Source organism: Salvelinus fontinalis, chromosome 22 (genome assembly GCF_029448725.1).
Source record: "Salvelinus fontinalis isolate EN_2023a chromosome 22, ASM2944872v1, whole genome shotgun sequence".
NCBI classification, from domain to species: domain Eukaryota; kingdom Metazoa; phylum Chordata; class Actinopteri; order Salmoniformes; family Salmonidae; genus Salvelinus; species Salvelinus fontinalis.
Window position 1 is genome coordinate 31683508 of NC_074686.1, and position 25889 is coordinate 31709396.

Here is a 25889-nt window from a genome sequence, read left to right on the forward strand (position 1 = left end):
AATGTGTCAAGTAATGATATTTTTCTTTTCTCATGAAAAGGGTCTAATTGTGTTGCTGCACTGGGGCTCTGTGGGGTCTGTTTGTGTTCATGAACAGAGCCCCAGGACCAGCTTGCTTAGGGACTCTTCTCAAGGGACTCTTCTCATCTCTATGTAGGTGATGGCTTTGTTATGGAAGGTTTGGGAATCGCTTCCTTTTAGGTGGTTACAGAATTTAACGGCTCTTTTTCAGGATTTTGATCATTAGCGCGTATCGTCCTAATTCTGCTCATCATGCATTATTTGGTATTTTACGTTGAACACAGAGGATGTTTTTGCAGAATCCTGCATGCTTAGTCTCAATTTGGTGTTTGTCCTATTTTGTGAATGATTGGTTTGTGAGTGGAGCCCAGACTTCACAACCATAGAGGGAAATGGGTTCTATACCTGATTAAAGTATTTCTGGCCAGATCCTAATTGGTGATGATGAATTTTATCTTCCTTTTCACTCTTTTCACTCGTACACACCTCGGTCTACTATGAGACACACTTTTCAGTATACATGACCTCCTAAGCAAAGATCTTTCTGATGTGTGAGCCGTAACAGATGCATGTTTTCCCCCAGAGTGCCTAAAAGACCACTACTCTCCCAGGGTTAAGTCCACATTAGCTCAGCAACATTAGCTAAGGAACACATGGAGCTCACTTCCTCCTCGGTTTAATATAGAGTGCTTGAGACTCAATGGGAACCAAGAGGCAATTTTCTTGAGCCTAATTTATATTCTAACGTAATAATTGACAATTAGAAATGGTTTCAGCTGGGGGGGATACTGAGACTAAACTAATGGAGAAATAACTGATGTCTGTCCAAGTCTCAGTAGGGGTGCAGGGTTCACTGGAGGTTGTCCACAGGCAGGCATGCTTCCGGGCTGGCACCCTATTCCCTATGTAGTTTACTAGTTTTGACCAGGACAAAAGAAGTGCACTATATAAGAATAGGGTGCCATTTGGGATACAGACACCGTCTTCACAAAGTTAATCAGAGAACAGTGGAGAACAGTGCAATTAGACCTTACTGTATCTCTGGGTGGATATCCCCAGCTAGTAACCTACTGTCTGGTCTAAGGTACTCTCAAGGTTTCTTCCTACCCAAGGTGTTATTGCTTGCCACTGTCTATCGCCTCTGCTCGCCCTCTTTGGTGTGTAGGCCCGCATTGCTGTTAGTAAGCACTTTGTCCCAAATATATCTTTAAAAAGCACTATTCAAATAAGACCTGATATGACATGATGTCTCATTATCCCCCCCACTCTATCTCTCCCTCTCTCTCTCCCTCTCCCTCTCTCTCTCCCTCTCCCTCTCTCTCTATCTCTCTCCCTTTATCTGTCTCTCCCAGGTGAGGAATGACTTGACCAATGAGCTGGAAAAGGCGGACATCCAGATCGCTGACACCGAGAGCTTCTCCAACGACCCCTGTGTCAACGTCAAGAAGCTGAAGGTGAGTGATCCACAGAACCAGGTACAGTACAGCATAGGTACTTAGTGTACTGTGGAACCAGACCAGAACCCCTTAGGAATGAAAGTAATGAGTGTCTCGTGTTGATCTTGATATTACTGTAGTAGCACCCGGTATGTTTCTAAGACCTTCCTGTATTCACTGGAGTAAATGAACTGGAGGTCACACACATCAGATGGACTGCATTTTACAGTACCAAGACCAGTATTCCTCTTCCTCAATACTGGTTGACACTGGTGTGTCTTAATGCGGTTATTTCAGTAGTTCTGAGAGTTTGGACAGTTACCCATAATGACCTGCTGCTGTTATTCACACGCGCACACACACACTAGCTGTGACCCTGTGAGCCCAAAGTGGACCTGCAGTGGCCGATTATAGTCTTAGACAACACTGTCTAAGCCCCTCACTCCCCAGGCTTCTCAGCCCTCACAACACTGTCTAACGCCCTCACTCCCCAGGCTTCTCAGCCCTCACAACACTGTCTAACGCCCTCACTCCCCAGGCTTCTCAGCCCTCACAACACTGTCTAAGCCCCTCACTCCCCAGGCTTCTCAGCCCTCACAACACTGTCTAAGCCCCTCACTCCCCAGGCTTCTTAGCCCTCACAACACTGTCTAACGCCCTCACTCCCCAGGCTTCTCAGCCCTCACAACACTGTCTAAGCCCCTCACTCCCCAGGCTTCTCAGCCCTCACAATACTGTCTAAGCCCCTCACTCCCCAGGCTTCTTAGCCCTCACAACACTGTCTAAGCCCCTCACTCCCCAGGCTTCTTAGCCCTCACAACACTGTCTAACGCCCTCACTCCCCAGGCTTCTCAGCCCTCACAACACTGTCTAAGCCCCTCACTCCCCAGGCTTCTCAGCCCTCACAACACTGTCTAAGCCCCTCACTCCCCAGGCTTCTTAGCCCTCACAACACTGTCTAACGCCCTCACTCCCCAGGCTTCTCAGCCCTCACAACACTGTCTAAGCCCCTCACTCCCCAGGCTTCTTAGCCCTCACAACACTGTCTAAGCCCCTCACTCCCCAGGCTTCTCAGCCCTCACAACACTGTCTAAGCCCATCACTCCCCAAGCTTCTCGGCTCTCTGATCAACTCACATCACATAAGAGCTGGCGAAGGCTCACACAGACACTCTCTCTCTTTCTCTCTCTGACACGCACACACACACACACACAAACACAGAGAAAGAGAACTATGAGCCTTTCTATAATATACATGTACTTGTGTAAAGCTGACATTTTAAACTGATCAGAGTTAAAAATGCAAATTATCCTTCGTCTCGCAATGCTTTAAAGCCCTCTCTTTGGAACGGGACAGGCTGTGACAGCTCTGACACATGATTGGATAACTCCTCTCTCATCTCTCCATTCGGTTGCCTGTCCCCCTGTTTCCATGTAATGTGATAAGAAACGGTGACACATATCAGTCAGTCTGGAGCAGGAAGTGTTGCCATGGCGTCTGGTATGATGTGTGTAGCCACCAATAGACTGTAGTTTACATCTGCAGTAGTGATGGGATTCCTAGAGAGAGAGCAGCAGTCAGATGCTGTCCATGGTGTTGAAACAGACAACCACCATCAGATAGGAACTGTACTGTACAGGGACTGTTTCTCTTGTGTGTCTGTGTCTCTTTCTTTCTCTTTATCTCCCATGCACTCTGTCTAGCCTCTTTCTTTCCTCACTCGCTCTCTCTCTCAATTCAATTCAATTTCAATTGAAAGGCTTTATTGGCATGGGAAACATATGTTATGATTGCCAAAGCAAGGGAAGTCTCTCTCTATATATATATATCTCTCGCGCTCTCTCTTTTTCTCATATACTCTATCTCCCATCTCTCTGTCTCTCGCTCTCGTTCTTATTCACTTGTCTTTTTCTCTCCTTTTCTTTCTCTCTCTTTCTTTCCATATGTCTCTCTCAGGCGCCCGCACGCACACACACACGCACACACACACACACAAGTAAAGCTCCTCAGAATGGATTAAGAACAGAGAGGTAGCTGTCAGGAGCGCACCACAGAAAACGCATGTCTCTGTGGAGAAGCTGTGGCCATGTACCAGAGGTGTATACATTAAGAACTAACCGGAAGAAAACATGACGTAAAATAAAATGACTAACCTACACTTTTCCAATAACAAACACTAGTTTTGTGTTCGTTGCAAAACGTTTTGCTATAGGTTTGCTACGGTGTGCACTCATGAATACACTGACTCCAGCCATATCACAAAACTCAGTAACATCTTCAATGGAAATACTGTTTGATCAACTAAAGATAATACTGACAATCAAACCAAGACTCGCAATAACCAACACGGCTACTTCCAGCACTAATACCATTACTAGTGTGTCAGACACTTTATTGCCTGTTATGGCATAAGCATTTTTGGAACCACACGTCATTGTCCACTCGGCAACATTTTCCTACCTGTGCTTTCAAATTGATGTAGTACCTTTGGTATTCCTAAGTCCCTGAATAGCTGAGAACTGCAGTATGTGTTTCTCAGGACACTGCTGCCCCTGGTTCTAACTCATCAGTATCACACCTCTTCTCACGACTCTGCTGCCCCTGGTTCTAACTCATCAGTATCACACCTCTTCTCACGACACTGCTGCCCCTGGTTCTAACTCATCAGTATCACACCTCTTCTCACGACACTGCTGCCCCTGGTTCTAACTCATCAGTATCACACCTCTTCTCACGACACTGCTGGCCCTGGTTCTAACTCATCAGTATCACACCTCTTCTCACGACACTGCTGGCCCTGGTTCTAACTCATCAGTATCACACATCTTCTCACGACACTGCTGGCCCTGGTTCTAACTCATCAGTATCACACCTCTTCTCACGACACTGCTGCCCCTGGTTCTAACTCATCAGTATCACACCTCTTCTCACGACACTGCTACCCCTGGTTCTATCTCATCAGTATCACACCTCTTCTCACGACACTGCTGCCCCTGGTTATAACTCATCAGTATCAGACCTCTTCTCACGACACTGCTGCCCCTGGTTCTAACTCATCAGTATCACACATCTTCTCACGACACTGCTGGCCCTGGTTATAACTCATCAGTATCAGACCTCTTCTCACGACACTGCTGCCCCTGGTTCTAACTCATCAGTATCACACCTCTTCTCACGACACTGCTGCCCCTGGTTCTAACTCATCAGTATCACACCTCTTCTTACGACACTGCTGCCCCTGGTTCTAACTCATCAGTATCACACCTCTTCTCACGACACTGCTGCCCCTGGTTCTAACTCATCAGTATCACACCTCTTCTCACGACACTGCTGCCCCTGGTTATAACTCATCAGTATCACACCTCTTCTCACGACACTGCTGGCCCTGGTTATAACTCATCAGTATCACACCTCTTCTCACGACACTGCTGCCCCTGGTTCTAACTCATCAGTATCACACCTCTTCTCACGACACTGCTGGCCCTGGTTCTATCTCATCAGTATCACACCTATTCTCACGACACTGCTGCCCCTGGTTCTAACTCATCAGTATCACACATCTTCTCACGACACTGCTGGCCCTGGTTCTAACTCATCAGTATCACACCTCTTCTCACGACACTGCTGCCCCTGGTTCTAACTCATCAGTATCACACCTCTTCTCATGACACTGCTGCTCCTGGTTCTAACTCATCAGTATCACACCTCTTCTCACGACACTGCTGCCCCTGGTTCTAACTCATCAGTATCACACCTCTTCTCACGACACTGCTGCCCCTGGTTCTAACTCATCAGTATCACACCTCTTCTCACGACACTGCTGCCCCTGGTTCTAACTCATCAGTATCACACCTCTTCTTACGACACTGCTGGCCCTGGTTCTAACTCATCAGTATCACACATCTTCTCACGACACTGCTGGCCCTGGTTCTAACTCATCAGTATCACACCTCTTCTCACGACACTGCTGCCCCTGGTTCTAACTCATCAGTATCACACCTCTTCTCACGACACTGCTGCCCCTGGTTCTAACTCATCAGTATCACACCTCTTCTCACGACACTGCTACCCCTGGTTCTAACTCATCAGTATCACACCTCTTCTCACGACACTGCTGCCCCTGGTTCTAACTCATCAGTATCACACCTCTTCTCACGACACTGCTGCCCCTGGTTATAACTCATCAGTATCACACCTCTTCTCACGACACTGCTGGCCCTGGTTATAACTCATCAGTATCACACCTCTTCTCACGACACTGCTGCCCCTGGTTCTAACTCATCAGTATCACACCTCTTCTCACGACACTGCTGGCCCTGGTTCTATCTCATCAGTATCACACCTATTCTCACGACACTGCTGCCCCTGGTTCTAACTCATCAGTATCACACCTCTTCTCACGACACTGCTGCCCCTGGATCTAACTCATCAGTATCACACCTCTTCTCACGACACTGCTGCCCCTGGTTCTAACTCATCAGTATCACACCTCTTCTCACGACACTGCTGCCCCTGGATCTAACTCATCAGTATCACACCTCTTCTCATGACACTGCTGCTCCTGGTTCTAACTCATCAGTATCACACCTCTTCTCACGACTCTGCTGCCCCTGGTTCTAACTCATCAGTATCACACCTCTTCTCACGACTCTGCTGCCCCTGGTTCTAACTCATCAGTATCACACCTCTTCTCACGACACTGCTGCCCCTGGTTCTAACTCATCAGTATCACACCTCTTCTCATGACACTGCTGCCCTTGGTTCTAACTTATCGGTATCACACCTCTTTGTTTAGACTAATCCAGTGGTTGGATGGCAATACATCTCCTAATGTATCTGTAATACTCACGTAATGCCTTACTATAAGATCAGGGGTCTTCAACTGTCTCCTGTCCTGGAGAGCTATTGAGTTGGCAGGTTTTTGTTACAGCCCAGCACTAACACACCGGATTAAACTGGTCACGGTCCAGACTGAAAACCACATCGGTCAGTCGGTTGTTTGACACAGGTGTTTTAGTATTGAACATTAGACAATGTCCATTATTAGATCTAATAAAGGCTCTTGATATGGAGTAATCATCAAAGCCAGACGTGAAGGTACTGTAATGGGTAGGACAGTGTCCGTCTATTAAACAGATAGACGTGCTCATGAACAGTTTGCCTCATACAGGCTATGTCCCAAATGGCATCCTTTGACCATGTGCCCTGGTCAATGTAGTGCACTATATAGGGAATAGGGTGGCATTTGGGACACAGCCTCAGGTTTTAGTAAAGCCGTGTAATCATGCCTAGTGTTGTGTTACACATCCTCATTGTGTTTGTAGTGTTACTACATTAACCCAAGAGTAAAGTGACTAACAGCATCGCCAGCATGGATTAATCAACTGTCTGGGAAGCTGCTGCCATTACAGTGAAGCTGCTGCCACCTGACCTGAACGTGAATAAAAATAGCCATAACAAAACTCCATCCCAGAGACCAGCAGGACCCAAACAGAACAACCTTTAAGCAGCTACATGCAACAGTTCCACCTGCAACAGGTGCCACATGTCAATTAGAGATCAGTAGTACAAATTTAGAATACTCACAATAAAACTCTGAGACCTTCAGTCCAGGGTCCAGTTTTCCAACCGCGGGACCCAATCTGATGCCCAATCCCCCCCTGGTTCCAGGGCAGAGGATGGTGGATATTACCAGGTCTCTCTGGGCCGGTATTGTCCATATTCAGTTCCCTCACAGCTGGAGACATTTGAGTTAAGTGCCTTCCTCCAGGGAACAAGGGCACCATTCAGGCCTGGGAGGAACAGAGCCCTGCGAGAGCCAGGTTCAAGCTGAGCCAAGGGGCTCTGAAAAAGACAAGTGTCTGCAAAGCAGAGTGGTCCACACAGAACCCCCAACTACTCTGCTTACTCCCAGCATGCACTCTGGCTCTGATGAGTACGGTCCACCATGGCATTGTAGGTATTGTGGGGAAAAGTGGCCTTTTGATTGGGGCTTCTGTAGCGATAAGAGAAAGCAGGTGGTGACTGTGGACCACGCGCCATGCCGGGTTGACGGAGGGAAAATCACCCATGGAGGTACTATAGAGGTATAGAGGGCTGTTACGGCTAATAAACCTATACAATTTGTGGTTACAGCCTTGGCATTTCAAGACCCTTTTCATTTTGTAAGGCATTGGATGTGTGTTTTACTTTGACCCATAAACAACCTACAATTACATGAGCAGAAATACAGAAGTGGTTGGTGTTTCATGGCATTTTATTTCCCGTTGGAATTATGTTCTGAGTGTGTTACGCATAGCGTGTTTATTGGATCTGAAACATACTGATATGTAGCATTATAATCCTATTTAGTTCATCCAACACCCTGAGGCCATTGGAGCTGTGATGACAGAGGCTGGTGACTCCCCACTGATGAAATGGATATGTGACATGTGTAGACTGTCTCAGCTTGGCTTGAGTAACGGTCTATTGAACTTAAATCATTATTCAGTATAAAGGGTCAGATCCAAGGCGCAGAGAGACACAGCGTGTTGGCAGAGTGAATGGCAGAACTTGTATTAGTCACTAGTCAGAGGACACACAAGCTAAGATAATGCATTTGTATCGTTAACAATCTACAGTGCCTTCAGAAAGTATTCACACCATTTCGTTGTGTAACAAAGTGGGATTCAAATGGATTCAATTGTCATTTAATTTCAACAATCTAGACAAACTACTCTGTGATGTCAAAGTGGGGGAAAAAATCTCTATATTTATTTTTTTACATTTATGGTAAATAAAACACTAATATACTGTATCTTGATGAGATAAGTATTCAACCCCCTGAGTCAATACATGTTAAAATCACCTTTGGTAGCGATTACACCCGCCCACAACCGCAGGGCTCTCCAGAGGGTGGTGCGGTCTGCAAAACTACCTGCCCTCCAGGACACCTACAGCACCCGATGTCACAGGAAGACCGAAAAGGTCATCAAGGACAACAACCACCCGAATCACTGCCTGTTCACACCGCTATCATCCAGAAGGCGAGGTCAGTACAGGTGCATCAAAGCTGGGACAGAGATTGACAAACAGCTTCTATCTCAAGCCCATCAGACTGCTAAACAGCAATCACTAACTCAGAGAGGCTGCTGCCTACATTGAGACCCAATAACTGGACACTTTAATAAATGGATCACTAGTCACTTTAATAATGCCACTTTAATAATGTTTACATATTTTGCATTACTCATCCCATAATCCAAAGTGTAATTAATAACTGCACCATGCTCAAAGGGATATTCAATGTCTATTTTTATTTTATTTCTACCCATGTACCAATAGGTGTCCTTCTATGCGAACCTTTGGGAAACCTCCCTGGTCCCTGATTGAAAATGTGCTTCAAATTCAATGCTGACTGAGGGACCTTACAGATAATTGTATGTGTGGGATACAGAGATGAGGTAGTCATTCAACAATCATGTTAAACACCATTATTGCAACCTAGTATGTGAATCGTTAAGCAAATGTAGGCGTGCCACAACAAAGGGTTTGAATACTTAATGACATTTCAGCTTTTCATTTTGTATTCATTTGTAAACATTTCTAAAAACATAATTCCACTGACTTTATTGGGTATTGTGTGTAGATCAGGGACACAAAATCTAAATGTAATACATGAAATAAAATGTAGGCTGTAACACAACAAAACGTGCAAAAAGTCAAGGGGTGTGAATACTTTCTGAAGGCACTGTATGTTTCCAAAATGGCCCGTTTTTCTCGTTTACATCACACGAAATGATGGCCTTCTAAAAAGAGCGAAAAGTTTACAGTTGAAGTTAGGTCATTTTACTGATGACAAAATAATGTACGTTGTGAAATATACACTGCTCAAAAAAATAAAGGGAACAGTTAAACAACACAATGTAACTCCAAGTCAATCACACTTCTGTGAAATCAAACTGTCCACTTAGGAAGCAACACTGATTGACAATAAATTTCACATGCTGTTGTGCAAATGGAATAGACAAAAGGTGGAAATTATAGGCAATTAGCAAGACACCCCCAAAAAAGGAGTGATTCTGCAGGTGGTGACCACAGACCACTTCTCAGTTCCTATGCTTCCTGGCTGTTGTTTTGGTCACTTTTGAATGCTGGCGGTGCTCTCACTCTAGTGGTAGCATGAGACAGAGTCTACAACCCACACAAGTGGCTCAGGTAGTGCAGTTCATCCAGGATGGCACATCAATGCGAGCTGTGGCAAAAAGGTTTGCTGTGTCTGTCAGTGTAGTGTCCAGAGCATGGAGGCGCTACCAGGAGACAGGCCAGTACATCAGGAGACGTGGAGGAGGCCGTAGGAGGGCAACAACCCAGCAGCAGGACCGCTACCTCCGCCTTTGTGCAAGGAGGTGCGCTGCCAGCGCCCTGCAAAATGACCTCCAGCAGGCCACAAATGTACTATATAATAATATAATATATGTCATTTAGCAGCGTATGGCTGGTCCTGGGAATTGAACCAAATATCCTGGCATTACAAGCTTCATGCTCGACCAACTGAGCTACAGAAAACCAAATGACAAAATTCTCGCACTAGGACAGCTGTTACATTTGTTTAAGAATTGTTAATGTGGTGATATTCGCATAGCACATCTCATACTGCACAGTACAGAGTCTTCAGACAGAGACTAGAATATGTATGTTATGCAAAGTGCACTATTGTGATGTGATTGCTGCTAATGATTAGCTGCTTGTAGCGGAAGGCTAACCCTTTTGTCTGTTATGCCATCTCTTTAGGATAATGACGTAAGGATCATTATCGGACAGTTTGATGAGAACCTGGCCTCCAAAGTGTTCTGCTGTGTGAGTATTGTTTGTATATATTTACACACACACACTCCCACGCACGCACGCACACACACACACACACACACACACACATACACACACACACACACACACACACACATCAATTTGTCGAACATATAGGTGTGGCAGATGTTTCCAATGTATGGTATTATAACCATAACTACCATTATGAGTGTCAGTAAAATCTGAAATCCTATTCATACTGACATTAATGACTGATATCTCAGTGACCAGTGTCTTACAGAACATCATACCGCTGACATGACTGTCTCAGTGACCAGTGTCTTACAGAACATCATACCACTGACATGACTGACATTACTGGCTCAGTGACCAGTGTCTTACAGAACATCATACCACTGACATGACTGTCTCATTGACCAGTGTCTTACAGAACATCATACCACTGACATGATTGTCTCAGTGACCAGTGTCTTACAGAATATCATACCACTGACATGACTGACATGACTGTCTCAGTGACCAGTGTCTTACAGAATATCATACCACTGACATGACTGATATGACTGCCTCAGTGACCAGTGTCTTACAGAACAGCATACCACTGACATGACTGTCTCAGTGACCAGTGTCTTACAGAACAGCATACCACTGACATGAATGTCTCAGTGACCAGTGTCTTACAGAACAGCATACCACTGACATGACTGTCTCAGTGACCAGTGTCTTACAGAACATCATACCACTGACATGACTGTCTCAGTGACCAGTGTCTTACAGAACATCATACCACTGACATGACTGTCTCAGTGACCAGTGTCTTACAGAATATCATACCACTGACATGACTGACATGACTGTCTCAGTGACCAGTGTCTTACAGAATATCATACCACTGACATGACTGATATGACTGCCTCAGTGACCAGTGTCTTACAGAACAGCATACCACTGACATGACTGTCTCAGTGACCAGTGTCTTACAGAACATCATACCACTGACATGGCTGTCTCAGTGACCAGTGTCTTACAGAACATCATACCACTGACATGACTGTCTCAGTGACCAGTGTCTTACAGAATATCATACCACTGACATGACTGACATGACTGTCTCAGTGACCAGTGTCTTACAGAATATCATACCACTGACATGACTGATATGACTGCCTCAGTGACCAGTGTCTTACAGAACAGCATACCACTGACATGACTGTCTCCGTGACCAGTGTCTTACAGAACAGCATACCACTGACATGACTGTCTCACTGACCAGTGTCTTACAGAACAGCATACCACTGACATGACTGTCTCAGTGACAAGTGTCTTACAGAACAGCATACCACTGACATGACTGTCTCACTGACCAGTGTCTTACAGAACAGCATACCACTGACATGACTGTCTCAGTGACAAGTGTCTTACAGAACAGCATACCACTGACATGACTGTCTCAGTGACCAGTGTCTTACAGAACATCATACCACTGACATGACTGTCTCAGTGACCAGTGTCTTACAGAACATCATACCGCTGACATGACTGTCTCAGTGACCAGTGTCTTACAGAATATCATACCACTGACATGACTGACATGACTGCCTCAGTGACCAGTGTCTTACAGAACAGCATACCACTGACATGACTGTCTCAGTGACCAGTGTCTTACAGAACATCATACCACTGACATGACTGTCTCAGTGACCAGTGTCTTACAGAATATCATACCACTGACATGACTGACATGACTGTCTCATTGACCAGTGTCTTACAGAATATCATACCACTGACATGACTGATATGACTGCCTCAGTGACCAGTGTCTTACAGAACAGCATACCACTGACATGGCTATCTCAGTGACCAGTGTCTTACAGAACAGCATACCACTGACATGACTGTCTCACTGACCAGTGTCTTACAGAACAGCATACCACTGACATGACTGTCTCACTGACCAGTGTCTTACAGAACAGCATACCACTGACATGACTGTCTCACTGACCAGTGTCTTACAGAACAGCATACCACTGACATGACTGTCTCACTGACCAGTGTCTTACAGAACAGCATACCACTGACATGACTGTCTCACTGACCAGTGTCTTACAGAACAGCATACCACGGACATGACTGTCTCAGTGACCAGTGTCTTACAGAACATCATACCACTGCCATGACTGTCTCAGTGACCAGTGTCTTACAGAACTTCATACCACTGACATGACTGACATGACTGTCTCAGTGACCAGTGTCTTACAGAACATCATACCACTGACATGACTGTCTCAGTGACCAGTGTCTTACAGAACATCATACCACTGACATGACTGACATGACTGTCTCAGTGACCAGTGTCTTACAGAACATCATACCACTGACATGACTGACATGACTGTCTCAGTGACCAGTGTCTTACAGAACATCATACCACTGACACGACTGTCTCGATGACCAGTGTTTTACAGAACATCATACCACGGACATGACGGACATGACTGTCTCCGTGACCAGTGTCTTACAAAACAGCATACCACTGACATGACTGTCTCAGTGACCAGTGTCTTACAGAACATCATACCACTGACATGGCTGTCTCAGTGACCAGTGTCTTACAGAACAGCATACCACTGACATGACTGTCTCAGTGACCAGTGTCTTACAGAACAGCATACCACTGACATGACTGACATGACTGTCTCAGTGACCAGTGTCTTACAGAACAGCATACCACTGACATGACTGACATGACTGTCTCAGTGACCAGTGTCTTACAGAATATCATACCACTGATATGACTGATATGACTGCCTCAGTGACCAGTGTCTTACAGAACAGCATACCACAGACATGGCTGTCTCGGTGACCAGTGTCTTACAGAACAGCATACCACTGACATGACTCTCTCAGTGACCAGTGTCTTACAGAACAGCATACCACTGACATGACTGTCTCAGTGACCAGTGTCTTACAGAACATCATACCACTGACATGACTGTCTCAGTGACCAGTGTCTTACAGAACATCATACCGCTGACATGACTGTCTCGGTGAATAGTGTCTTACAGAATATCATACCACTGACATGACTGACATGACTGCCTCAGTGACCAGTGTCTTACAGAACAGCATACCACTGACATGACTGTCTCAGTGACCAGTGTCTTACAGAACATCATACCACTGACATGACTGTCTCATTGACCAGTGTCTTACAGAATATCATACCACTGACATGACTTATATGACTGCCTCAGTGACCAGTGTCTTACAGAACAGCATACCACTGACATGGCTGTCTCAGTGACCAGTGTCTTACAGAACAGCATACCACTGACATGACTGTCTCACTGACCAGTGTCTTACAGAACAGCATACCACTGACATGACTGTCTCACTGACCAGTGTCTTACAGAACAGCATACCACTGACATGACTGTCTCACTGACCAGTGTCTTACAGAACAGCATACCACGGACATGACTGTCTCAGTGACCAGTGTCTTACAGAACATCATACCACTGCCATGACTGTCTCAGTGACCAGTGTCTTACAGAACTTCATACCACTGACATGACTGACATGACTGTCTCAGTGACCAGTGTCTTACAGAACATCATACCACTGACATGACTGTCTCAGTGGCCAGTGTCTTACAGAACATCTTACCACTGACATGACTGTCTCAGTGACCAGTGTCTTACAGAACATCATACCACTGACATGACTGACATGACTGTCTCAGTGACCAGTGTCTTACAGAACATCATACCACTGACATGACTGACATGACTGTCTCAGTGACCAGTGTCTTACAGAACATCATACCACTGACACGACTGTCTCGATGACCAGTGTTTTACAGAACATCATACCACGGACATGACGGACATGACTGTCTCCGTGACCAGTGTCTTACAAAACAGCATATCACTGACATGACTGTCTCAGTGACCAGTGTCTTACAGAACATCATACCACTGACATGGCTGTCTCAGTGACCAGTGTCTTACAGAACAGCATACCACTGACATGACTGTCTCAGTGACCAGTGTCTTACAGAACAGCATACCACTGACATGACTGACATGACTGTCTCAGTGACCAGTGTCTTACAGAACAGCATACCACTGACATGACTGTCTCAGTGACCAGTGTCTTACAGAATATCATACCACTGACATGACTGACATGACTGTCTCAGTGACCAGTGTCTTACAGAATATCATACCACTGATATGACGGATATGACTGCCTCAGTGACCAGTGTCTTACAGAACAGCATACCACTGACATGACTGTCTCAGTGACCAGTGTCTTACAGAATATCATACCACTGACATGACTGACATGACTGTCTCAGTGACCAGTGTCTTACAGAATATCATACCACTGATATGACTGATATGACTGCCTCAGTGACCAGTGTCTTACAGAACAGCATACCACTGACATGGCTGTCTCAGTGACCAGTGTCTTACAGAACAGCATACCACTGACATGACTGTCTCAGTGACCAGTGTCTTACAGAACAGCATACCACTGACATGACTCTCTCAGTGACCAGTGTCTTACAGAACAGCATACCACTGACATGGCTGTCTCAGTGACCAGTGTCTTACAGAACAGCATACCACTGACATGACTGTCTCAGTGACCAGTGTCTTACAGAACAGCATACCACTGACATGACTCTCTCAGTGACCAGTGTCTTACAGAACATCATACCACTGACATGACTGTCTCAGTGACCAGTGTCTTACAGAACATCATACCACTGACATGACTGACATGACTGCCTCAGTGACCAGTGTCTTACAGAACAGCATACCACTGACATGACTGTCTCAGTGACCAGTGTCTTACAGAACATCATAACACTGACATGACTGTCTCAGTGACCAGTGTCTTACAGAATATCATACCACTGACATGACTGACATGACTGTCTCAGTGACCAGTGTCTTACAGAATATCATACCACTGACATGACTGATATGACTGCCTCAGTGACCAGTGTCTTACAGAACAGCATACCACTGACATGACTGTCTCAGTGACCAGTGTCTTACAGAACATCATACCACTGACATGGCTGTCTCAGTGACCAGTGTCTTACAGAACAGCATACTACTGACATGACTGTCTCACTGACCAGTGTCTTACAGAACAGCATACCACTGACATGACTGTCTCACTGACCAGTGTCTTACAGAACAGCATACCACGGACATGACTGTCTCACTGACCAGTGTCTTACAGAACATCATACCACTGCCATGACTGTCTCAGTGACCAGTGTCTTACAGAACTTCATACCACTGACATGACTGACATGACTGCCTCAGTGACCAGTGTCTTACAGAACAGCATACCACTGACATTACTGTCTCAGTGACCAGTGTCTTACAGAACAGCATACCACTGACATGACTGTCTCACTGACCAGTGTCTTACAGAACAGCATACCACTGACATGACTGTCTCACTGACCAGTGTCTTACAGAACAGCATACCACGGACATGACTGTCTCAGTGACCAGTGTCTTACAGAACATCATACCACTGCCATGACTGTCTCAGTGACCAGTGTCTTACAGAACTTCATACCACTGACATGACTGACATGACTGTCTCAGTGACCAGTGTCTTACAGAACATCATACCACTGACATGACTGTCTCAGTGACCAGTGTCTTACAGAACATCTTACCACTGACATGACTGTCTCAGTGACCAGTGTCTTACAGAACATCATACCACTGACATGACTGACATGACTGTCTCAGTGACCAGTGTCTTACAGAACATCATACCACTGACATGACTGGCATGACTGTCTCAGTGACCAGTGTCTTACAGAACATCATACCACTGACACGACTGTCTCGATGACCAGTGTTTTACAGAACATCATACCACGGACATGACGGACATGACTGTCTCCGTGACCAGTGTCTTACAAAACAGCATACCACTGACATGACTGTCTCAGTGACCAGTGTCTTACAGAACATCATACCACTGACATGGCTGTCTCAGTGACCAGTGTCTTACAGAACCGCATACCACTGACATGACTGTCTCAGTGACCAGTGTCTTACAGAACATCATACCACTGACATGACTGACATGACTGTCTCAGTGACCAGTGTCTTACAGAACAGCATACCACTGACATGACTGTCTCAGTGACCAGTGTCTTACAGAATATCATACCACTGACATGACTGACATGACTGTCTCAGTGACCAGTGTCTTACAGAATATCATACCACTGACATGACTGACATGACTGTCTCAGTGACCAGTGTCTTACAGAATATCATACCACTGATATGACTGATATGACTGCCTCAGTGACCAGTGTCTTACAGAACAGCATACCACTGACATGGCTGTCTCAGTGACCAGTGTCTTACAGAACAGCATACCACTGACATGACTGTCTCAGTGACCAGTGTCTTACAGAATATCATACCACTGACATGACTGACATGACTGTCTCAGTGACCAGTGTCTTACAGAATATCATACCACTGACATGACTGATATGACTGCCTCAGTGACCAGTGTCTTACAGAACAACATACCACTGACATGACTGTCTCAGTGACCAGTGTCTTACAGAACATCATACCACTGACATGGCTGTCTCAGTGACCAGTGTCTTACAGAACAGCATACCACTGACATGACTGTCTCACTGACCAGTGTCTTACAGAACAGCATACCACTGACATGACTGTCTCACTGACCAGTGTCTTACAGAACAGCATACCACGGACATGACTGTCTCACTGACCAGTGTCTTACAGAACATCATACCACTGCCATGACTGTCTCAGTGACCAGTGTCTTACAGAACTTCATACCACTGACATGACTGACATGACTGCCTCAGTGACCAGTGTCTTACAGAACAGCATACCACTCACATGACTGTCTCAGTGACCAGTGTCTTACAGAACAGCATACCACTGACATGACTGTCTCACTGACCAGTGTCTTACAGAACAGCATACCACTGACATGACTGTCTCACTGACCAGTGTCTTACAGAACAGCATACCACGGACATGACTGTCTCAGTGACCAGTGTCTTACAGAACATCATACCACTGCCATGACTGTCTCAGTGACCAGTGTCTTACAGAACTTCATACCACTGACATGACTGACATGACTGTCTCAGTGACCAGTGTCTTACAGAACATCATACCACTGACATGACTGTCTCAGTGACCAGTGTCTTACAGAACATCTTACCACTGACATGACTGTCTCAGTGACCAGTGTCTTACAGAACATCATACCACTGACATGACTGACATGACTGTCTCAGTGACCAGTGTCTTACAGAACATCATACCACTGACATGACTGGCATGACTGTCTCAGTGACCAGTGTCTTACAGAACATCATACCACTGACACGACTGTCTCGATGACCAGTGTTTTACAGAACATCATACCACGGACATGACGGACATGACTGTCTCCGTGACCAGTGTCTTACAAAACAGCATACCACTGACATGACTGTCTCAGTGACCAGTGTCTTACAGAACAGCATACCACTGACATGACTGTCTCAGTGACCAGTGTCTTACAGAACAGCATACCACTGACATGACTGACATGACTGTCTCAGTGACCAGTGTCTTACAGAACAGCATACCACTGACATGACTGTCTCAGTGACCAGTGTCTTACAGAATATCATACCACTGACATGACTGACATGACTGTCTCAGTGACCAGTGTCTTACAGAATATCATACCACTGATATGACTGATATGACTGCCTCAGTGACCAGTGTCTTACAGAACAGCATACCACTGACATGGCTGTCTCAGTGACCAGTGTCTTACAGAACAGCATACCACTGACATGACTGTCTCAGTGACCAGTGTCTTACAGAACAGCATACCACTGACATGACTCTCTCAGTGACCAGTGTCTTACAGAACAGCATACCACTGACATGACTCTCTCAGTGACCAGTGTCTTACAGAACATCATACCACTGACATGACTGTCTCAGTGACCAGTGTCTTACAGAACATCATACCGCTGACATGACTGTCTCGGTGAACAGTGTCTTACAGAATATCATACCACTGACATGACTGACATGACTGCCTCAGTGACCAGTGTCTTACAGAAACGCATACCACTGACATGACTGTCTCAGTGACCAGTGTCTTACAGAATATCATACCACTGATATGACTGATATGACTGCCTCAGTGACCAGTGTCTTACAGAACAGCATACCACTGACATGACTGTCTCACTGACCAGTGTCTTACAGAACAGCATACCACTGACATGACTGTCTCACTGACCAGTGTCTTACAGAACAGCATACCACTGACATGACTGTCTCACTGACCAGTGTCTTACAGAACAGCATACCACGGACATGACTGTCTCAGTGACCAGTGTCTTACAGAACATCATACCACTGCCATGACTGTCTCAGTGACCAGTGTCTTACAGAACTTCATACCACTGACATGACTGACATGACTGTCTCAGTGACCAGTGTCTTACAGAACATCATACCACTGACATGACTGTCTCAGTGACCAGTCTCTTACAGAACATCTTACCACTGACATGACTGTCTCAGTGACCAGTGTCTTACAGAACATCATACCACTGACATGACTGACATGACTGTCTCAGTGACCAGTGTCTTACAGAACATTATACCACTGACATGACTGTCTCGATGACCAGTGTTTTACAGAACATCATACCACGGACATGACGGACATGACTGTCTCCGTGACCAGTTTCTTACAAAACAGCATACCACTGACATGACTGTCTCAGTGACCAGTGTCTTACAGAACATCATACCACTGACATGGCTGTCTCAATGACCAGTGTCTTACAGAACAGCATACCACTGACATGACTGTCTCAGTGACCAGTGTCTTACAGAACAGCATACCACTGACATGACTGATATGACTGTCTCAGTGACCAGTGTCTTACAGAACAGCATACCACTGACATGACTGTCTCAGTGACCAGTGTCTTACAGAACAGCATATCACTGACATGACTGTCTCAGTGACCAGTGTCTTACAGAACATCATACCACTGACATGGCTGTCTCAGTGACCAGTGTCTTACAGAACAGCATACCACTGACATGACTGTCTCAGTGACCAGTGTCTTACAGAACAGCATACCACTGACATGACTGACATGACTGTCTCAGTGACCAGTGTCTTACAGAACAGCATACCACTGACATGACTGTCTCAGTGACCAGTGTCTTACAGAATATCATACCACTGACATGACTGACATGACTGTCTCAGTGACTAGTGTCTTACAGAATATCATACCACTGATATGACTGATATGACTGCCTCAGTGACCAGTGTCTTACAGAACAGCATACCACTGACATGGCTGTCTCAGTGACCAGTGTCTTACAGAATATCATACCACTGACATGACTCTCTCAGTGACCAGTGTCTTACAGAACAGCATACCACTGACATGGCTGTCTCAGTGACCAGTGTCTTACAGAACAGCATACCACTGACATGACTGTCTCAGTGACCAGTGTCTTACAGAACAGCATACCACTGACATGACTCTCTCAGTGACCAGTGTCTTACAGAACAGCATACCACTGACATGACTGTCTCAGTGACCAGTGTCTTACAGAACATCATACCACTGACATGACTGACATGACTGCCTCAGTGACCAGTGTCTTACAGAACAGCATACCACTGACATGACTGTCTCAGTGACCAGTGTCTTACAGAACATCATAACACTGACATGACTGTCTCAGTGACCAGTGTCTTACAGAATATCATACCACTGACATGACTGACATGACTGTCTCAGTGACCAGTGTCTTACAGAATATCATACCACTGACATGACTGATATGACTGCCTCAGTGACCAGTGTCTTACAGAACAGCATACCACTGACACGACTGTCTCAGTGACCAGTGTCTTACAGAACATCATACCACTGACATGGCTCTCAGTGACCAGTGTCTTACAGAACAGCATACCACTGACATGACTGTCTCACTGACCAGTGTCTTACAGAACAGCATACCACTGACATGACTGTCTCACTGACCAGTGTCTTACAGAACAGCATACCACGGACATGACTGTCTCACTGACCAGTGTCTTACAGAACATCATACCACTGCCATGACTGTCTCAGTGACCAGTGTCTTACAGAACTTCATACCACTGACATGACTGACATGACTGCCTCAGTGACCAGTGTCTTACAGAACAGCATACCACTGACATGACTGTCTCAGTGACCAGTGTCTTACAGAACATCATACCGCTGACATGACTGTCTCATTGACCAGTGTCTTACAGAATATCATACCACTGACATGACTGATATGACTGCCTCAGTGACCAGTGTCTTACAGAACAGCATACCACTGACATGGCTGTCTCAGTGACCAGTGTCTTACAGAACAGCATACCACTGACATGACTGTCTCACTGACCAGTGTCTTACAGAACAGCATACCACTGACATGACTGTCTCACTGACCAGTGTCTTACAGAACAGCATACCACGGACATGACTGTCTCAGTGACCAGTGTCTTACAGAACATCATATCACTGCCATGACTGTCTCAGTGACCAGTGTCTTACAGAACTTCATACCACTGACATGACTGACATGACTGTCTCAGTGACCAGTGTCTTACAGAACATCATACCACTGACATGACTGTCTCAGTGACCAGTGTCTTACATAACATCTTACCACTGACATGACTGTCTCAGTGACCAGTGTCTTACAGAACATCATACCACTGACATGACTGACATGACTGTCTCAGTGACCAGTGTCTTACAGAACATCATACCACTGACATGACTGGCATGACTGTCTCAGTGACCAGTGTCTTACAGAACATCATACCACTGACACGACTGTCTCGATGACCAGTGTTTTACAGAACATCATACCACGGACATGACGGACATGACTGTCTCCGTGACCAGTGTCTTACAAAACAGCATACCACTGACATGACTGTCTCAGTGACCAGTGTCTTACAGAACATCATACCACTGACATGGCTGTCTCAGTGACCAGTGTCTTACAGAACAGCATACCACTGACATGACTGACATGACTGTCTCAGTGACCAGTGTCTTACAGAATATCATACCACTGACATGACTGTCTCAGTGACCAGTGTCTTACAGAACAGCATACCACTGACATGACTGACATGACTGTCTCAGTGACCAGTGTCTTACAGAACAGCATACCACTGACATGACTGTCTCAGTGACCAGTGTCTTACAGAATATCATACCACTGACATGACTGACATGACTGTCTCAGTGACTAGTGTCTTACAGAATATCATACCACTGATATGACTGGTATGACTGCCTCAGTGACCAGTGTCTTACAGAACAGCATACCACTGACATGGCTGTCTCAGTGACCAGTGTCTTACAGAACAGCATACCACTGACATGACTGTCTCAGTGACCAGTGTCTTACAGAACAGCATACCACTGACATGACTCTCTCAGTGACCAGTGTCTTACAGAACAGCATACCACTGACATGACTGTCTCAGTGACCAGTGTCTTACAGAACATCATACCACTGACATGACTGTCTCAGTGACCAGTGTCTTACAGAACATCATACCGCTGACATGACTGTCTCGGTGAACAGTGTCTTACAGAATATCATACCACTGACATGACTGACATGACTGCCTCAGTGACCAGTGTCTTACAGAAACGCATACCACTGACATGACTGTCTCAGTGACCAGTGTCTTACAGAATATCATACCACTGACATGACTGATATGACTGCCTCAGTGACCAGTGTCTTACAGAACAGCATACCACTGACATGACTGTCTCACTGACCAGTGTCTTACAGAACAGCATACCACTGACATGACTGTCTCACTGACCAGTGTCTTACAGAACAGCATACCACGGACATGACTGTCTCAGTGACCAGTGTCTTACAGAACATCATACCACTGCCATGACTGTCTCAGTGACCAGTGTCTTACAGAACTTCATACCACTGACATGACTGACATGACTGTCTCAGTGACCAGTGTCTTACAGAACATCATACCACTGACATGACTGTCTCAGTGACCAGTCTCTTACAGAACATCTTACCACTGACATGACTGTCTCAGTGACCAGTGTCTTACAGAACATCATACCACTGACATGACTGACATGACTGTCTCAGTGACCAGTGTCTTACAGAACATCATACCACTGACATGACTGACATGACTGTCTCAGTGACCAGTGTCTTACAGAACATCATACCACTGACACGACTGTCCCGATGACCAGTGTTTTACAGAACATCATACCACGGACATGACGGACATGACTGTCTCCGTGACCAGTGTCTTACAAAACAGCATACCACTGACATGACTGTCTCAGTGACCAGTGTCTTACAGAACATCATACCACTGACATGGCTGTCTCAATGACCAGTGTCTTACAGAACAGCATACCACTGACATGACTGTCTCAGTGACCAGTGTCTTACAGAACAGCATACCACTGACATGACTGATATGACTGTCTCAGTGACCAGTGTCTTACAGAACAGCATACCACTGACATGACTGTCTCAGTGACCAGTGTCTTACAGAACAGCATATCACTGACATGACTGTCTCAGTGACCAGTGCCTTACAGAACATCATACCACTGACATGGCTGTCTCAGTGACCAGTGTCTTACAGAACAGCATACCACTGACATGACTGTCTCAGTGACCAGTGTCTTACAGAACAGCATACCACTGACATGACTGACATGACTGTCTCAGTGACCAGTGTCTTACAGAACAGCATACCACTGACATGACTGTCTCAGTGACCAGTGTCTTACAGAATATCATACCACTGACATGACTGACATGACTGTCTCAGTGACTAGTGTCTTACAGAATATCATACCACTGATATGACTGATATGACTGCCTCAGTGACCAGTGTCTTACAGAACAGCATACCACTGACATGGCTGTCTCAGTGACCAGTGTCTTACAGAACAGCATACCACTGACATGACTGTCTCAGTGACCAGTGTCTTACAGAACAGCATACCACTGACATGACTCTCTCAGTGACCAGTGTCTTACAGAACAGCATACCACTGACATGGCTGTCTCAGTGACCAGTGTCTTACAGAACAGCATACCACTGACATGACTGTCTCAGTGACCAGTGTCTTACAGAACAGCATACCACTGACATGACTCTCTCAGTGACCAGTGTCTTACAGAACAGCATACCACTGACATGACTCTCTCAGTGACCAGTGTCTTACAGAACATCATACCACTGACATGACTGTCTCAGTGACCAGTGTCTTACAGAACATCATACCGCTGACATGACTGTCTCGGTGAACAGTGTCTTACAGAATATCATACCACTGACATGACTGACATGACTGCCTCAGTGACCAGTGTCTTACAGAAACGCATACCACTGACATGACTGTCTCAGTGACCAGTGTCTTACAGAATATCATACCACTGACATGACTGATATGACTGCCTCAGTGACCAGTGTCTTACAGAACAGCATACCACTGACATGACTGTCTCACTGACCAGTGTCTTACAGAACAGCATACCACTGACATGACTGTCTCACTGACCAGTGTCTTACAGAACAGCATACCACTGACATGACTGTCTCACTGACCAGTGTCTTACAGAACAGCATACCACGGACATGACTGTCTCAGTGACCAGTGTCTTACAGAACATCATACCACTGCCATGACTGTCTCAGTGACCAGTGTCTTACAGAACTTCATACCACTGACATGACTGACATGACTGTCTCAGTGACCAGTGTCTTACAGAACATCATACCACTGACATGACTGTCTCAGTGACCAGTCTCTTACAGAACATCTTACCACTGACATGACTGTCTCAGTGACCAGTGTCTTACAGAACATCATACCACTGACATGACTGACATGACTGTCTCAGTGACCAGTGTCTTACAGAACATTATACCACTGACATGACTGTCTCGATGACCAGTGTTTTACAGAACATCATACCACGGACATGACGGACATGACTGTCTCCGTGACCAGTTTCTTACAAAACAGCATACCACTGACATGACTGTCTCAGTGACCAGTGTCTTACAGAACATCATACCACTGACATGGCTGTCTCAATGACCAGTGTCTTACAGAACAGCATACCACTGACATGACTGTCTCAGTGACCAGTGTCTTACAGAACAGCATACCACTGACATGACTGATATGACTGTCTCAGTGACCAGTGTCTTACAGAACAGCATACCACTGACATGACTGTCTCAGTGACCAGTGTCTTACAGAACAGCATATCACTGACATGACTGTCTCAGTGACCAGTGTCTTACAGAACATCATACCACTGACATGGCTGTCTCAGTGACCAGTGTCTTACAGAACAGCATACCACTGACATGACTGTCTCAGTGACCAGTGTCTTACAGAACAGCATACCACTGACATGACTGACATGACTGTCTCAGTGACCAGTGTCTTACAGAACAGCATACCACTGACATGACTGTCTCAGTGACCAGTGTCTTACAGAATATCATACCACTGACATGACTGACATGACTGTCTCAGTGACTAGTGTCTTACAGAATATCATACCACTGATATGACTGATATGACTGCCTCAGTGACCAGTGTCTTACAGAACAGCATACCACTGACATGGCTGTCTCAGTGACCAGTGTCTTACAGAATATCATACCACTGACATGACTCTCTCAGTGACCAGTGTCTTACAGAACAGCATACCACTGACATGGCTGTCTCAGTGACCAGTGTCTTACAGAACAGCATACCACTGACATGACTGTCTCAGTGACCAGTGTCTTACAGAACAGCATACCACTGACATGACTCTCTCAGTGACCAGTGTCTTACAGAACAGCATACCACTGACATGACTGTCTCAGTGACCAGTGTCTTACAGAACATCATACCACTGACATGACTGACATGACTGCCTCAGTGACCAGTGTCTTACAGAACAGCATACCACTGACATGACTGTCTCAGTGACCAGTGTCTTACAGAACATCATAACACTGACATGACTGTCTCAGTGACCAGTGTCTTACAGAATATCATACCACTGACATGACTGACATGACTGTCTCAGTGACCAGTGTCTTACAGAATATCATACCACTGACATGACTGATATGACTGCCTCAGTGACCAGTGTCTTACAGAACAGCATACCACTGACACGACTGTCTCAGTGACCAGTGTCTTACAGAACATCATACCACTGACATGGCTCTCAGTGACCAGTGTCTTACAGAACAGCATACCACTGACATGACTGTCTCACTGACCAGTGTCTTACAGAACAGCATACCACTGACATGACTGTCTCACTGACCAGTGTCTTACAGAACAGCATACCACGGACATGACTGTCTCACTGACCAGTGTCTTACAGAACATCATACCACTGCCATGACTGTCTCAGTGACCAGTGTCTTACAGAACTTCATACCACTGACATGACTGAC

At 45.7% G+C, this 25889-nt stretch overlaps 1 protein-coding gene across 1 annotated transcript in view; it reads left to right on the forward strand.

The window, feature by feature from the left end:
• The window catches only part of LOC129820202 (gamma-aminobutyric acid type B receptor subunit 2-like), a 437561-nt gene that overhangs the window by 263119 nt on the left and 148553 nt on the right, over positions 1–25889 (forward strand). Inside the window, exons 4-5 of the mRNA XM_055877203.1 lie at positions 1374–1475; positions 10230–10295. Of these exons, the coding sequence (XP_055733178.1) occupies positions 1374–1475; positions 10230–10295 (168 nt within the window). The remainder of the gene's footprint in view (positions 1–1373; positions 1476–10229; positions 10296–25889) is intronic.